Raw genomic sequence first — 17,846 nt, forward strand, 5'->3', positions numbered from 1 at the left:
GAAAAAAAAGGGATGGCAGAAAGCGGCATCCTGTTTGTTTACATTATTTTTGTTTGTGTACACAAATAAAAATAGACCCTCTACAGTTTCGAATGATGTCTTACGCCAGGTTCACACATGTTTGCAGTACGTTTGCGCTCTTTCACATATGCCGTGTTTGCAGTGTGCAACTGATCCATGGCTGTATACCACAAACACAACATTTATTAATTTTATTTCAATTCATAAAGTTGTTACTGAAAATGTTTTGTCAGATTGCGAAACTCTTTGTACACAGTGCAGTTATACATTCTTCCATAGACGTATTCACATTTAAACACACTAAATTTAAACAACGCATTATCCAATGCTTCTAGATTAATTTGCTCAAGCAACTGGCAAAACATTTAAACTTTTCTTAGGCTATGTAGAAATCACAAACATTTTAAATTAAAACTTACAACTGAAAAACAGCCAACTCTCATGCCTTTTCTTTTGTGTTTAGGCTAAATCGTTATACAAATCCTGCAGGGTCATAAAGATCTTGTTTTTCTTGCTTTACCCTGGGCAAAAAGCCATATGTTGACTGTGAAACACAGTCGAGTTTAATTATAAATTTATGGTGAAATTACTACATTTTCATGTCAGTCTATGTTTATGTTAAATGATGCAGTATTTTAAGTTGTTTCCGCTGTTATAATGACACAAAATCATTTGGCATTGTGCCGATTTGTGTGGTGGAAGTCTCACTACAGTCCAGTGATGAAATGTGTGTGTCCTGGAAATGGGAAGCCTCAGGTGTGGCTTCACTCGCTGTCTCCTCATGGAAAGATGAAGTAGGCTCTTTCTATTTCTCTTTCATAAAAAAGTCTAATATTGAACTTTGTGCATCCGTCTTTGTCACCGCATGTTAATGAAAATGAATCTCTGCACGAGGTTTATTTTCCATCATTCGATTTATTTTGAGATGATTTTTCAGTTTTGTTTACATTCTGTTTACTGCTTAGTGCACACTACAGGAGGCTGTACTGTACTAACTAGGGGCTAAATGTGCTAGGTAGGCCAAACTCTAATTTGCACTACTGTCTGTTCAAAATAAATGAAAATAAACCTAGCATTGGGGATTTGTTGCTTTTTCCTGTTTTCTCTCGTATCGAACCATGACCCCAAAACCGAGGTAGGCTACGTACCAAACTGTGATTTCTGTGTCCCATTACATCCCTAATATACAACGAAGTACCACCTAAAGAAGACTCGATCAATGGTTGAGAAGTAATAATGCTGAATGTACATGATTTCAGCAGCTTCAGATAACTCTCTCTCTCTCCTCCTTCACACTGTCCTCTGTAATAAAACAACAGTCACAAAAAGGCCAAACAAAAGCAGTGGAGATGATTCACACAAGCTCAGTATAACTGCAGCAATATGTGGGCCGGCGTGTTCCCTCATGGGGTGTTCCACAAACAGACCTTAAAAACACAACAATGCATCATCACACGCTGCTAATGAGGAAGAGCGGCATCGGTATGAAATGCAGGAGAATTTCCCCTCACTCTGGATTCTCTATTATAGTCCACGAGCCTCTTTCACCCCGTGAGACGCTTCTCAGATGTTGTCACTGCAGATATATGAAACACAGAAAAGCAATTTGAGAGTCTGCCGCTTCAAATCTCGACCCTCCGGCAATAAAGCCACGTTCACGACTGGCTAACTTCAGCCAACTTAATTCATCTTGAAACGCGCTCAGCACGCATTAATGCCGTGTTGTATATACTTTAATAAGACATTTTTCATCTGCATAATCAAGCGGAGCTCAGGTCGACTCAGTGTTTTCTCCTTAATTCTAGCTCTGCCTCGCAGGAAGACGTTAATGGCTTCATTTCCTGTTGCGGGTGGCTCTGTTATCTCTTGATTAATGTTTCTGGCTCCGCGTTTCACCAGAAAGCCAATGAACTGAAGGTCTTTCTGGAACGGCGGTGATGCAACATGATCGTGACAATATCACGAAGTAAATGACACCTAATTTTAAGGCCTTTTAAAGAAACACATTCAGTGCATAAAAGAACTAAATAAAAGCTGAATCAATCACTCCTCTGTCACTGACTCATTAATTAAAACAGACAAATCAATTCTCTAATTTATCTTCATTCTACAGAGCCGGGCTGTTTCTTAAAGTCGGCCTGAAATGAAAATGTTCTACATGCATATTAAAGATCTTATTGTGGACAATTCATTCATGCATGTTTCATTTTAAGAGTTTTAGCCTCATTTAAAAGACACTTAATATTAAGGGTTGATATTGAATTGATCTGAATAATGACTGTTTTTAGAGCTGCTTTACAGCTGAATCTGAATTTGTCTCATATTAGATGAAGTTTGCATCATTGATTCTGTAATTTTCTTGTTTATTAATGTGAAGCGGCTTTGAAACAATCTGAACTGTATAAACTGCTGTAGCAATAAAGCTGACTTGACTTGAGTAATGTTTCATTGAAGTGTCATAATTGGATCTTCTGGTGAAAATGACGATGTATGCAGGATTCTCCAATCATTTAGGCTGCTTAAACCCCGCCCCTTTCTTATAATTGAAAGCCACGCCCACATCTCAACATCCAATCAACAACTGGTGCATAAAAAGTCCCGCCCTACATTTTTTTCTTTTTCAATAATCTGTTACACTCACAATACGGAAGAAAAGATCATGTCAACCTACTCGGATTATTAGAGTAATGGTAACTATTGGCTCTAATGGTGGTAAAGTGTTATCTTCTTCTCGTTAATGACTAATTTATGGACATCTAATCTCTACAAAATCACTTCAGTAGCAGAGAAAGGCTGGGGTGTGATGCTGTGTCTCTTCTGCTGTGTTTTTCTTTGGGTTAATAGCTGATAAAAGCAGATGTTATGTTGCATTTATTCATTTAGCAGATGCTTTTATCCAAAGCGACTTGAAAATGAGGAAAAACATGAGCGATTCAAGCAGATGGTGAATAAAAGAGAAATGAACAGAAATGAACACTAATTTGGTCAAAGGACGGTTAAGTGCTGAACTCTGAGAGTGTCAAAACATCATTACACCGCCCGCTAATTAACACACACACACGCGCGCACGCACACGCACACGCGTGCACACACACACTGTCTCACAAAGTTTAGCATGAATTATAAGGACAGTTTCTTATTTATTATATTTTAATTTATTATTTATAAAATGGCATCCTGTTGTTTTACTTATTTACAAGGACATACTGTATGTCCTAAAAGATCACTACACAAAAACCAAGCCAGAAAGGTTTGTTAGTACTCTGATATCACCCATGAAATCAAATGGGTTTTAAGGTTGTTTATATGATACACTTTAAAATTGTTTGTATGTTTTCACTAAAGAGGCCTCGATCCTGTCCTGAGATCGCCCCAATCTTGTGTTCCTATCAAATCTTCACAGACAGAAAAGAGAAGTAATGCAAGACACAATTTCATGTCTACTGTTTCCCAAATAACTGAAATAACTACAATTTCCTACTACAATCAAACCGTTCTGTTCAATGCAGTGTTGTCAGACTCTACATCAAGTCTCTATATCAACTTTCTACTTTGCAGATGTAAAAGAAGCACACTTAACTATAATGAACATACTTTAATACAAACCCGATTCCAAAAAAGTTGGGACACTGTACAAATTGTGAATAAAAAAGGAATGTAATAATTTATAAATCTCATAAACTTATATTTTATTCACAATAGAATATAGATAACATATCAAATGTTGAAAGTGAGACATTTTGAAATGTCATGCCAAATATTGGCTAATTTTGGATTTCATGAGAGCTACACATTCCAAAAAAGTTGGGACAGGTAGCAATAAGAGGCCGGAAAAGTTAAATGTACATATAAGGAACAGCTGGAGGACCAATTTGCAACTTATTAGGTCAATTGGCAACATGATTGGGTATAAAAAGAGCCTCTCAGAGTGGCAGTGTCTCTCAGAAGTCAAGATGGGCAGAGGATCACCAGTTCCCCCAATGCTGCGGCGAAAAATAGTGGAGCAATATCAGAAAGGAGTTTCTCAGAGAAAAATTGCAAAGAGTTTGAAGTTATAATCATCTACAGTGCATAATATCATCCAAAGATTCAGAGAATCTGGAACAATCTCTGTGCGTAAGGGTCAAGGCCGGAAAACCATACTGGATGCCCGTGATCTTCGGGCCCTTAGACGGCACTGCATCACATACAGGAATGCTACTGTAATGGAAATCACAACATGGGCTCAGGAATACTTCCAGAAAACATTGTCGGTGAACACAATCCACTGTGCCATTCGCCGTTGCCTGGCTAAAACTCTATAGGTCAAAAAAGAAGCCATATCTAAACATGATCCAGAAGCGCAGGCGTTTTCTCTGGGCCAAGGCTCATTTAAAATGGACTGTGGCAAAGTGGAAAACTGTTCTGTGGTCAGACGAATCCAAATTTGAAGTTCTTTTTGGAAAACTGGGACGCCATGTCATCCGGACTAAAGAGGACAAGGACAACCCAAGTTGTTATCAGCGCTCAGTTCAGAAGCCTGCATCTCTGATGGTATGGGGTTGCATGAGTGCGTGTGGCATGGGCAGCTTACACATCTGGAAAGGCACCATCAATGCTGAAAGGTATATCCAAGTTCTAGAACAACATATGCTCCCATCCAGACGTCGTCTCTTTCAGGGAAGACCTTGCATTTTCCAACATGACAATGCCAGACCACATACTGCATCAATTACAACATCATGGCTGTGTAGAAGAAGGATCCGGGTACTGAAATGGCCAGCCTGCAGTCCAGATCTTTCACCCATAGAAAACATTTGGCGCATCATAAAGAGGAAGATGTGACAAAGAAGACCTAAGACAGTTGAGCAACTAGAAGCCTGTATTAGACAAGATTGGGACAACATTCCTATTCCTAAACTTGAGCAACTTGTCTCCTCAGTCCCAAGACGTTTGCAGACTGTTATAAAAAGAAGAGGGGATGCCACACAGTAGTAAACATGGCCTTGTCCCAACTTTTTTGAGATGTGTTAATGCCATGAAATTTAAAATCAACTTATTTTTCCCTTAAAATGATACATTTTCTCAGTTTAAACATTTGATATGTCATCTATGTTGTATTCTGAATAAAATATTGAAATTTGAAACGTCCACATCATTGCATTCCTTTTTTATTCACAATTTGTACAGTGTCCCAACTTTTTTGGAATCGGATTTGTATTAAAAAAAAAAAAAAAAAAAAAAAAAATCATCTATCTTACAAAACTACACAATACCTGTTCTGAACTTGCTTCAGGCAAACAAGGTGTGAATGTCTCAGTGGTGGCAATGTCTGTATTCATCTGTGAAAGAGAGAATGAAAATAAATACTGCTGTAAGACATTTGCTGGAGCTAAAGAAGCTGCAAAATAAAAGACTAAATCTAGACATTGTAGTTTTTGGGGAAAAAATAAACATGGGTTACTCTGAAGCCAAGCCGAGTCTCGGGACTGAACCCGTCCTTCAAGGTTTGTTTACCATGATTTATTTAAGTGGCGTCTACTTTTGACAGTGATGTTATAAAGAAGAGACTGAGTAAATAAAAAATAAAAAAATAAAAATTAAAAAAGAGGCTGTTTGGAAAGTGTGTTTCACACACGCTTCACACCTGGTCTAGGCATAATGAGTCGAAATCTTAAGCGGTGATATTTGGACCATTGAAGTTAGCTAAACAGCTTTCAATACACCCTGACCCATTAGCCACTAATGTTAACACACACACGAGGAACCTTGGTGTCATTTTTGATTCTGAGCTGAAATTTGATAATGCCGTGGTTAAAGGTAGCTTTTTTTCAATACAGAGGAGTATTGCTAAATTGAAGAGCTTTTTATCTTTTAAAGATACAGAGATGGTGATTCATGCTGTTATTTTATCCAGACTGGACTATAACAATTCGTTATATCTGGGGCTGTCTAAGACATGTTCCAGTATCTCACCTGTACTGGCTTCCTGTGCAATTTAGAGTGCAATACAAGGTCCTGTTAATGGTTTTTAAGGGTCTACGGTCATGCTCCAGAATATATTTTAAGCTTGTTACAGCATCGTGCTGCTAGACCTTTAGGATCGTCACAGAGTTTGCTTTTATATGTCCCCAACACTAAAGGAATAGCCTCCTTTTACATTAGATACTGGGACTCGTTTGAATGTTTCAGATCTATGCTGAAAACGCATCTCTACTCTGTTGGATACAGTTGCCCCCCAGATGTTTGGAGATTGTGTTTATTATGTATTTTTTCTTTTAGTAATTTTGCGAGTGTAAAGCACTTTGGTCAACTTGTATTGTTTTAAAATGTGCTATAGAAATAAATGTTGATTGATTGATACTATTGTTTTAAATTCATGCTCCTCGTAATCTTGAATCAGAATATCTTCTCCTCCCTCTTGCAGCATCTCTTCTCTTCTCTGATGACGAGGGCGGGGCAACCTGTCACTCACATGAGATCCACCAATAGCAAACCACAACCATCCAATCAATTCCCTTCAGACAAAATCAAGTCCCGCCCCAAAAGTCGTTTCACTCTGATATATGTCACAATAGGGAAGACAAGCGCAAGTTTCATTTCATGCTGACTTTAAAGTGCACAAGCTATCTGTAATGGGTTATGAAAGTGTGCTTGGTTCAGCTGCTGTTGACGCAGACTGATGACATCATTTCCAGGACATCCACGTGACTCCAGTGCACAAAGAAATCTGGAAAACAAATGATAATTCACAATCAATGAAAGTGCATCTCAAGCAAACTAAGTTAATAGATGCTCTTTGATTTTCTGAACAAAATTAGCCATTTTTCAGATCTTATGACCCATAGGTGGCGCTGTTCCCAAATTTGGTATGTACCCTCAGATCATGATGCTGATGAACTGTACCAAGTTTCGTTTTGGTAGATTAAAGTATTGACAAAATATAAAAGTGCATTTTTGAACTGGTGGTGGCGCTATAGAGTTGGTCCTAGAGACCCCAAAGTTGGTCCGATTACTATTCAGGACCAAATGTGCTCCAGTGCTCAAAGAAATCTGGAAAATAAATATTAATTCAGCATTAATGAATGTGCAACTCATGTAAACTAAGTTAATAGATGCTCTCTGATTTGAAGTTTTGAACAAAAATAGCCATTTTTCATGACCAGTAGGTGGCGCTGTTCTGAAATTTGGTAGGTACCCTAAGCTCCTAGTGCTGATGAAGTGCACCAAGTTTTGTTCCAATAGTTTAAAGTATTGCCAAAATATAGCATCTAATCTAATTTTGGGTTGACATCATTAAATCTTGAATCAGGATATCTTCTCCTCCCTCTTGCAGCATCTCTTCTCTTCTCTGATGACAAGGGCGGGGCAACCTGTCACTCACATGAGACCCACCAACTGCAAACCACAATGATTCAATCAATTTCCAATGGACAAAACCAAAGCCCACCCCAGAAGCCGTTTCATACATATAAACGTCACAATAGAGAAGACGAGTGCAACTTTCATTTCATGCCGACTTTACAGTGCACAATCCAACACTGTTTTTTTTTCAACTGCATTTAATCGGATCATGTCACTGCTGGTATAATGTTTTTTCAGGAAGGGGAGGTCGATCAGAGAGAGTGTCGATCGGCCACATACTGCGTGACATCAGGTAACCCGGATATTACACAGCAGCTCACAGCACTGCGGGAAGTGCTCATGTCACACGCCTCATTCCTGTGCGCAAAAACATACAGAGAAAGTCACATAAAGGCTCTTTTCACCATCCAAACAATTCCACACAGATAAAGTCCCATCCATTTCTTCTCCTGTTTGGCATTTCATGGTGACTTTAAATACTTCCTGCTTTATATGTGTATATGAGGTCATCTATTGTTGCTACGCAATGCAGTCGTGTTAATCACAGGAGTGTGTTGATCAGGATTTTACAGTCAATAAGTTGTGTTTTTATTACCTAACAAAGATGAACAAATATGTTGATAATTGTTAGTTATAGTTAGTTGTTGCATTAACTAACGTTAATTTACTTTTTTTTGCAAAATTAGGTCACAATTCATTTGTAGACATTACATCATGCAGTGTGATATGAATGTTACCATTTATTCGTCCTCTGGTCGTAATACTCCACAGTAGAGCAGGTACTGAACACTGATTCACCAAACCCCCCGACAACAAACAGCTGATCGTCCAACACCTGGAGTATCAGAATCAAAGAACTGTTACTCATATGAAACATGTTCGGTATGCGACCAATGAGAATCTCTAAAACCTCTTGTTTCAGCAGAATCCTCATTAGATGTCTGTATCTCACCTCAATGCCGAAGTTGCTGTGTGGGTTGTTCAAAGATTCCACATCATGCCAGCGGTCAGTGAGAGGGTCGTAGGCCTCGGCACTTCGCAAATGACCGGCACGATCAAAACCACCAACCTTGAAGCATAAATGTGCATTTATCTGTTAATATATGGCTCGAATGGTTTTGTACCCATGCATGCATTTTTGAGAATCTATTTTCGTACAGTTGATAATATGAGTCACATTTAAAGACCTTATTTTGCAATTTTATGTTTCTGTACATGTGCGTATAATACTCACAGCATAAACTAGATCTCTATAAGCGATCACACCGACATCTCTGCGACGGCTGCCCATGGGAGCGATGAGAGTCCACTGGTTTGTTTCGGGGTTAAAGCTCTCAGCTGTGAAGAGACACTCGATCCCAGTAAAACCACCACAGATATAAACCTGCCAAACACACACAAATACAACAGAATTAACACACTGACAGTGTCCAACATGCTCTTATACCAGTAAAGTGCTTGACTTGGGTTGGGTGAGGGTTCTTACCCTGCCCTGCAGTGAGGTGGCGCCGCCGCCTCTCCTCCGTTGAATCATGGGTGCCAACATTGTCCACTGGTTGGTGTTTGGGTCGTAGCACTCTGCTGTTTTAAGATGTCGGTGTCCATCACAACCACCAATGGCATAAATGAGGCCGTCCAGAACAGCAACACTAACATAACGTCGCCGTTCGTACATAGGTGCCACCTAGTGTGTAACACACAAACAACGTTAAACAAAGCTGCCTATATGAACAGCATTATTGCAATACTGTGGGTTTTTTTTTTTTTTTTTTGGACATGTACCATGGTATTACCATACTTTGTTGGACATTACCCAAATGCTACAGTATTCCTTGAAGTACCTTACAGTGTCTTTAAATGCCACATAAATATTATAACCAAGTGGTACCATGGTATATATCAATGTACTATAGTATTACCATCTTTTACCTTGGTACCCAAATATGGTTCCCAGAAAAGCTAGTGTTTTAAGTTTCATATCAGTCAATGTTTAGTCTAAATCCATACACCATCCAAAGTCACAATATTTATCAGTAGTAAAATTGAACTAGCTGATACTCAGATCCGTATCAATGCTCACCTCATGCCAGGTGTGCGTGATGGGGTTGAATTTCCTCACACTGCTGCAATAATTCTCGCCATCAAATCCACCAATGCAGTACACAAACCCACCGAGGACCGCTGTGCCATGATCGGCTCTGGGACGGCCATCCTCTTGAGTCACATTGACCCAGCGGTCTGCCCTCGCATCATATGCCTCAATCCTACTGGTGGGATTGCTTATGTCCCACCCTCCGATGGCCAATAGGATCTCATAGGGCAGACGTGGGCGTGTCAGTTGGTCTGAACTGGCGGCTCCCTCAATGGGAAGGTTAAAAATGGCCTTCATCGCATTGTCGAGAACGGCTGAACACGCCTCGTTCTCCGACAGCAGTGTGTTGTTCCTTACACTGTTCATGAAGTACTCACGGGACATCAACCCCATTCGAACCTGAAGCGCAGTGAGGGAAGAGTTACAAGCAAATTTGGCTTTTGTTATTATTCTCTGTCTTATTATGGGAATATACGTTATGCATAAATAAAGCCCAACTTATTTAAGGTGGGAATTAAACATTATATTGAATTACTTCTTGGTTTGATAAACAGTAAAGCAAAATGTGCTTCATCTGTGTGAACCCTTGAATGTCCTTATGGACATCTTTGTCTTTTTCAGTTTTGTTTTTTTGATCATTTTATCTGTGTTAATGCCAACTGCATAAAATTTGGCACAAGTGTGTATTTTTATTGGAATTGTACTATTTCACCCTCATTTCCTTTAATAAATCTATTTTACACTAGTAACACAAAATAGATCCTCTCAGGATCTTAAGGACTAAAATGTCCCCATTGAAACCCATTAAAACTGCCATTTTTAATCCCAGGGCCATTCAACTATAAAATGATGCAATCTCTGTTAATAGGCTTTCATTCTGTTGGCAAGACTACAAAATTAAAAGTTTTACTATTTTTTATCAGATGGTGTCATTTTCTCAGGTTTGGCCTATAAAGCAAATTCTCGCTTTATTCCTGTTTTCTGCTTCTGAATATTATAGAGTCAGTTGGATAAATTATGCAGCTATAATTGTGTTGGTGTGGATGTCAGAGTGTGGTTTATATGTGTGTATTAAAAAATGTGTGTGTGTGTGTGTGATATTTGACAGAGACAAACTCTAATGGCATCTAATCTGACATCTAATGGAGAAAATGTGGCACTGCGTCCAAACAAACTCTTACTGAAAGCTCATTTTTTGAGATATCAACCTCAAATTTGGAACACAACTTTAGATTTATGGCTTTGATTTACTAGCAGTTTTAGAGTTCAACATGTTTCATAAAATATATATGTATATAAAATATTGTTCATCAATTATTTTCATAAACTTAAACCTCTATAACTTTTTTTTTAAAACATATTTCACTTTTTATACTTTTTTTTTTACTTCAACAATAATCTGCCAAGGGTCTTCTTTAAAATGAGACCAAACTTAAGTCTGTGCTCCCAAGCTTCAAATTCTTATGACAGTTTTTGGACCTATGTGTAACTTTTGTAATTGACACACAAGGGTTAAGCTGTTTATATGACAATCTCATATCATTTTTTCCCTATTTGTTGTATTTCTCAACGAGTTACATTGTATTTTGATATATAAGTGATTATTGTCATGTTTAGCATTTATAATTTGATTGGCAATTTTAAAAAAAACGAGGTAAGAGTTTATACAGAGAAAACTATGGTTAACGTGATGAATTTGTATAAGTCTCTGTCTTACCTTCGGCAGAAGCACGGCGATGTGTTGTCTCCTGTTTTCAGGAGCGTGACTGATCCAGCGGAGGACGGCCTCAAAAACCACCTTCTCCTGTTTGACATTCAGCTCATCTTTATCAATGATCTCTTTAAGCTGTTCAAGCGAGAGCTCCAGGAACTCCTCGGACACAAGCTGAACCTCCTCAAAGTGCCGCAGGATGTAGAGCTTTGCTTTATGGTGGAGCTCTGAGCAGGAGTGGAAACGCTCTGTGAACCTGCAGATGCCAACGCAGTTCTCCGAGGATAACTGTGCCTCCAGGAACTCACAGCAGGCCTCTACCAGGCCCGAGACTAAGAACTGATCGGCCGCCACCAAGAGCTCCGACACGTTCTCTTTAGAAATGAGGACAGGTCTTCCATAAGCGTACTGAATAATAAGAGACATGATATCTGAGGAGACTCCTGGAATATCATAGGAATGTTTTTTGTCAGGGTTGGTTGATGTGGAGAAAAGCATCCTGTGAAGCAAATGGTGTTCATTTCTGAAGATGTCACTACTAAATTAGACATTGTACAATTGCAAAGCTTGTCTTTACCTAAAATAAGGGCTGCAGACACACATGATGATCTTGTGAGCTTCAAACTCTTTGCCGTGAACTTTGATGATGGCGTCTGTGAGTTCTGCATGTAACTGAGCTTCGTCAAAGAAGTTAAAAGCTGTGGTAATTAACTCTTGCTTCATGTTCTCTAGCTCAGATTTAACTGTAACTGGTCAAACTCTGAGTCACCTCATGTTTCAGTGAAATCTCCAAATGCTCAAGAGAACTCTAGAATGTTTGTGACATCATAGTTCAACATTCTACTGGTGCTTTAACATCTGTTTCATCCTTACAGCCTTGACAGTTATCACTAACATTAAATATGAACATTAAATTAAATCAATGAGCAATACAATATTGTAGCAGGTCAAAGGATGAGCCTTTTATGTTTGAATGTGCCATTAAGCATTTTCATGGAATAAAAGCACAGAATAGTTTTTGACAGAACAGCGTTATTACGTTCACTCTAAAAAATGCTGGGTTAAAAACAACCCAAGTTGGGTTGAAAATGGACAAACCCAGAGAGTGGGTTGTTTTAACCCAGCAGTTGGGTTTAATGTTTGCCCAACCTGCTGGTCAGTTTTATTTAACTCAGCTATTGATTAAAAATGACTAAATGTCTGGCTTAAAATGAACCCAAAATATATTGGAAATTAAAAATCAGACACATAATTACTAGAGGCAACAATAATAATCAAAAGGTGAACATTTATTAATAAGCAATGTTTTTCATTAAACACATTAATAAATATTTATTTATTAAACATATTATTAATATGCTCAGTTTAAGCAAGAATACAGTCATTTTTAATCAATAGTTGAGTTATAAATCTACCCAGCAGGTTCGGCAAACATTTAACCCAACTGTTGGATTAAAACAACCCAATCGCTGGGTTTGTCCATTTTCAACCCAACTTGGGTTGTTTTTAACCCAGCATTTTTTAGGAAAAGCTCAACCTCTTTTTGTTTTTCTCAATATTGCCCAGAAAAGCACCCTGAGATTTTAAGTTGATATTTCAATAATTTAACAAAACATGCATATTTATAGTTCTCTGATGTTGGTTAATGGTCACATGACATGCAGGCAAATATTTTTAATCTTTTTATGTTAGGTTTTTTAATTTTTTTATTTTTAAAAATTATATATTTTCATTTTACATTTTTTATGATGTAATAATTTTAGCTTTCAATCGGGAATGAAAAGCCTTCATGGAAAAACCTTAATCGATCCAGTTGAGATCGATCCGAATAAAATTTCGATCGGATTGGAAGGGGTGGTTTAATCCTTTTCTAATCCAATCGAGAAGACATGTAAACACTTGATTGGATTCGGATTAAAAACCAAAACAGGAAAGGACTGCGCATGTGCAATGATGTGGAAATGGCGAGGGAACGACCTATGGAAGTTTTTTTCTGCAAATAATAAATCAAACTCTCAAAATGGCCCCTCAAATGAAAAATCAAATGCATGAACTGTAGCAAAAATAAAATAAAAAATTATTTATTTGATATTTAATTTTCATTGTTAATCCAGTATAAACCTGTCATTCATTGCTCAAATGATATATCAAAAGCTCAAACGGACACTGCAAACAATAAATCGGTTAGTTTATTTTACAGTATGTGTACTTACAGTGTAATTACAGTGTACTTACACAAGAAAATACTGGTAACTACATGGGTTAAAGTTAGGTTCAGGGTTAGTACAGAGTTATAACCCAGCTTTTGTAATTGCTATAATAAGAACATAGTATGTACATGCTGCCGATATCAAAGATCAAAGTCGGAAAATCTGAGTTTTGAGGCAGTTATGAGATACACTCAAAAACACCAGAAAACTGGTTTACCTAATTAAAAGGACGTTCAAACTTACACACTCACTTACACACACTAGACCTTGTTATTCATTGGCTGTCACTCTCGCTGAAGGGTTTAATTAAAGCAGCTCGTTTTCACAGGTGGGTTAATAGAATCTAATGAGGCCACTGACAGTTGTTCAGTTTTATGATGGTAGTTTGGTTGACCAGCCGCTCCTCGAGGGCAAATTAACTCAACCGCTCTGTCCATATCAAACACACGACACAATCATGAAGAAGGCATGAATCAGCTGAAATGAGCAGCTCAAGGTTCATTAGCATTGGGCATCGACACCTCGACTAACGGCTGGCACACCATCACCAATTAAACCAGCACTAACGTCAGACTTTAAATAGATTTGACATGATTAAAAGAACTAAAATGATGTTTGATCATCTGACAGCACTGAAAATAACACTGGGATTACTTATATTTCATATTTTAAATGACAAAATGATACAAATCATATCCAGTTTTACAACTTGATAACGTACAGTGATACCATATATTTCTTAACATAATTTCTAAAACATCACACTGCTTAACAGATCAGTAGTTACTTTACATTCAAAAATGAATTTGTGCGAAAGAACATACATTTATAGTGAATTTATAAACATTTGAATGAATCTGAAATGATCTGTGATGCATTATAGAAAGTAAAAATACTCAATGAAAGCTATTATAAAGTGTAAAGTTTATTTATGATTAATCTTTCATGATTCAGTTCTTTAGCGGCCTATAATCATTAGAGCGTCCCACTGTCAGAAGCTGCTGTTTGTCCATGAAGACGAATGCGAGGCGCTGCAGCGGCGGCGGCAGGAAATGATTGTTTGTCGTTTCTGATTGAACGTGTCATTTCCTGTAATGACAGGTGACGCCTTGCAGGAGCTGCAACAGAAAGCCATTAGCGAGAGAGTGATGAGTGTTATGAGATCAAGCAAAAGCTCAGCGTTGATTTCATTCATCACCGCTGATCGCTCGGGACGCGTTTGCATGTCGTACATCAGCCCATCGACAGATCATTAATATTCTCAGAAAATAAAATGGCCTTTGAGGAACAGATGAATGAGGCGTCTCAGACACATAAAGAAGAGTGAAAAACTCTCAGACATTTTGTTGGCATTAGAATCACTGTTATAGTTCGTGATCATCTTCTTAGAAGCAAACGTATGGAACCTTAAAGGGTTCTGTCAGGCGCTTCATATAGAACCTGTTAGTAGAGAAATGATGTAGAGTTCACTCCTGTGATACTCTGATGTAGGTGGTCTTTCAGCTCAGAGATCTGAACAGATGGATGGACGATACACTCCACTGACCCTGATGATGAACTTCCTGTCTGCACAGGAACATAAAGCCGCAGTTCTTCAGTCCTTCCTGATCCTTTGTAGGAGGAAACAAAAGCGTCTGAATGATCTATAGATCAGGGTGAGAGTGACCTTTTGTGACCCCGCCCCCTTCTCCACCGCTGTGACTGATTGGACAATCAAGCTAAAACAAAAACCCACTGCTGGCCGGGCCAATGATTAGCCTTGATTTATTTGAGAAACCCGGGGTTATTTTTCCAGTGGCAGGATGTTTTATAGCTGCTAAACGAAGGGAAAAGAACAAACGGACAATCAGCTAAAACAGGCTTTCTGAAACAGTGGGTTGATGACAAGTTCATAATTAATTTTTTTTTAAATGGAAAATTATATCTATTCATTTAACAGACAGTTTATTTCTCTCATGTTTACAAAAAAGAACAAACAATTTATTAAGAAGTGCTGCATAATTTCATGATTTTTTTATTTTGTTTATCTTGTTGGTAGAAAAGTATTGCCAAAATATAAAAGGGTTTTTGAACCTTTGGCAGCACTATAGAGTCAGATTACTATTCAGGACCACGTGTGCTCCAGTGCTCAAAGAAATCTGGAAAATAAATGATAATTCAGAATCAATGAATGAGCAACTCATATAAACTGATGCGCTCAGATTTTAAGTTACAAACAAAAACATCCATTTTCCATGACCAGTAGGTGGCGCTGTTCTGAAATTTGGTATGCACCCTCAGATCATGGTGCTGATGAAGCGCACCAAATTTCATTTCAATAGATTAAAGTATTGCCAAAATATAGCAGTTAATCTAATTTTGGATCGTATCAATGAATGTGCAACTCATGTAAAGTAAGTTAATAGATTCTCTGATTTTAAGTTATGAACATAAATAGCCATTTTTCATGACCAGTAGGTGGTGCTGTTCTGAAATTTGGCATGTACCCTCAGACCATGATGCTGATGAAGTGCACCAAGTTTCGTTTTGATAGATGAAAGTATTGCCAAAATATAGCAGCTTAAAAAAGATCTGACCTGCATGTTTTTTAGAGCCGCATACAATCAGCAAAGTTTCTAACTCTTTGTTTCAGCGCAGTGATTGATTGACAGGCTCACTGTCTGGGATGAATCAGGGCATATTAGTGCTTACATCTCAAATTTCCATTCATGCATTCGGCAGACACTTTTACCCAAAGTGACTTGCAGTGCACATTTGATACACATTTGATCAGTTCTTGCATTGCCTGAGAATTGAACCCATGACCTCGCTGTTGCAAGAAATAAGAAAGGCAGTAAGGTTAAAGTGTGTGTGTGACCAGCGCTGATCTGTACCTGAACACTCACGATCGGATCGCCTGAGACGATCGTTAATAGCGGCTGTAACGAGGCCCAGAAGATCATGTGCTCACGACTGTCCAGAGTCACTTCACAGCATATTTATGACACTCGTACACTGAGAACTTCTGTTCAGGTGAAGAACTAGACAATCCTTCAACACTTCCTTCCTTGAGTTATTAATCATCAGACAGCAAACGAGATAAAGTGAGATTAAAGAATTGATCGGAGAGACATTATTCACTCGTATGAGGTGAGAGACTGTCACAATGTAGCGACATCGCATCAATAATGCAAATCACTCGGTTATAAACACTCCCATTTGTAAATGAGCAGGAGTGTGAAAGCGTATGAAATGTAATTCATTACGATACTGCGATTTGTTCATTCATTCCACCTTAAATCGGCTCCAGTCAGTCAGGCTACTAATCAGATGTGGCAGCGTTAATAAGAACGTGTAATTATGAGCTCTAGAGTAATTTCGTGCTTTGTAATTTTGAATCATTTCTTCAACAAATAAAAGTGGCATTTAAAAATAAGAGCATATGAAACACTTTAAAGCAACTTCAGTTGTATGCTGTAGAATAAAACATCAACATCTGTTGAAGTAAAACATAAGCGCATATTTGTGAATATAATCATTTATTTACTCTAGAATGATGCAAGAAATGTACACATCTTTATCTCAAGGTATAAAATTTTTTCTTAAATAAGCAGTTTTTCATTCATACGTTTGTAAATGTATTAATTATTTGTTACAAACCCTGAAGAGAGCACATCCCGTACGACCAACGACAACAAAAACAAGAGTAAAAATAGTTTGCATTACAAATCCAGCCACGGTAACCTGATTTGACGAGAGGAAGTATTGCTCTGCATTTGTCCATATAAAAGCTGTATTTTCTTTCTAGTGACTTATGTCTGACACAAAATAAGCATTGTTCTCAATTATATATAGATATGTACATCAAAATATATGCTCTAGTTGAAAAAGGCCTTGGTTGAAGCTATCTGTATTGGGTTATGAAAGTGTGCTTGGTTCAGCTGCTGTTGACGCAGACTGATGACATCATTTCCAGGACATCCACGTGACTCCAGTGCACAAAGAAATCTGGAAAATAAATAATAATTCACCATCAGTGAAAGTGCAACTCAAGCAAACTAAGTTAATAGATGCTCTTTGATTTTCTGAACAAAAATAGCCATTTTTCAGATCTCATGACCAGTAGGTGGCGCTGTTCCCAAATTTCACAGGTTCCTTCAGATAATGGTGCTGATGAAGTGTCCCAAGTTTAGTTTTGATAGATTAAAGTATTGACAAAATATTGCAGCTAATTTCTAGCTTTTGTTTCTAGAACAAAGGGTTCAAAAGTTATAACAAGAAAAAGAGCATTTTTGAACTGGTGGTGGCGCTAGAGAGTTGGTCCGATTACTATTCAGGACCAAATGTGCTCCCCTGCTCAAAGAAATCTGGAAAATAAATGATAATTCAGAATCAATGATTATGCAACTCATGTAAACAATTGATGCTCTCAGATTTTATATTAAATTATGAACAAAAATAGCTAATTTTCATGACCAGTAGGTGGCAC

At 37.9% G+C, this 17,846-nt stretch overlaps 2 protein-coding genes across 3 annotated transcripts in view; both read right to left on the reverse strand.

The window, feature by feature from the left end:
* Positions 1-6,606: 6,606 nt before the first annotated feature.
* mbd2 (methyl-CpG binding domain protein 2) overlaps positions 6,607-17,846 on the reverse strand; it is a 46,788-nt gene continuing 35,548 nt past the window's right edge. Inside the window, exon 7 of one of the 2 annotated variants that reach the window (XM_051893081.1) lies at positions 6,607-6,730. The gene's annotated coding sequence lies outside the window, so the exon portion shown is untranslated. Of the gene's footprint in view, positions 6,731-16,879; positions 17,366-17,846 lie in introns of those variants that run through there. The other variant, XM_051893080.1, reaches the window with a different exon arrangement.
* On the reverse strand, positions 6,741-11,711 carry klhl10a (kelch-like family member 10a; the record flags this gene model as incomplete). Its single annotated transcript, XM_051894266.1, has 7 exons — positions 6,741-7,722; positions 8,103-8,200; positions 8,318-8,434; positions 8,600-8,749; positions 8,852-9,049; positions 9,446-9,856; positions 11,175-11,711. Coding segments are annotated over 7 exons (1,617 nt in total), but the record flags the coding sequence as incomplete, so codon positions are not given.

Source organism: Ctenopharyngodon idella, chromosome 5, assembly GCF_019924925.1.
Source record: "Ctenopharyngodon idella isolate HZGC_01 chromosome 5, HZGC01, whole genome shotgun sequence".
Lineage (NCBI taxonomy): Eukaryota > Metazoa > Chordata > Actinopteri > Cypriniformes > Xenocyprididae > Ctenopharyngodon > Ctenopharyngodon idella.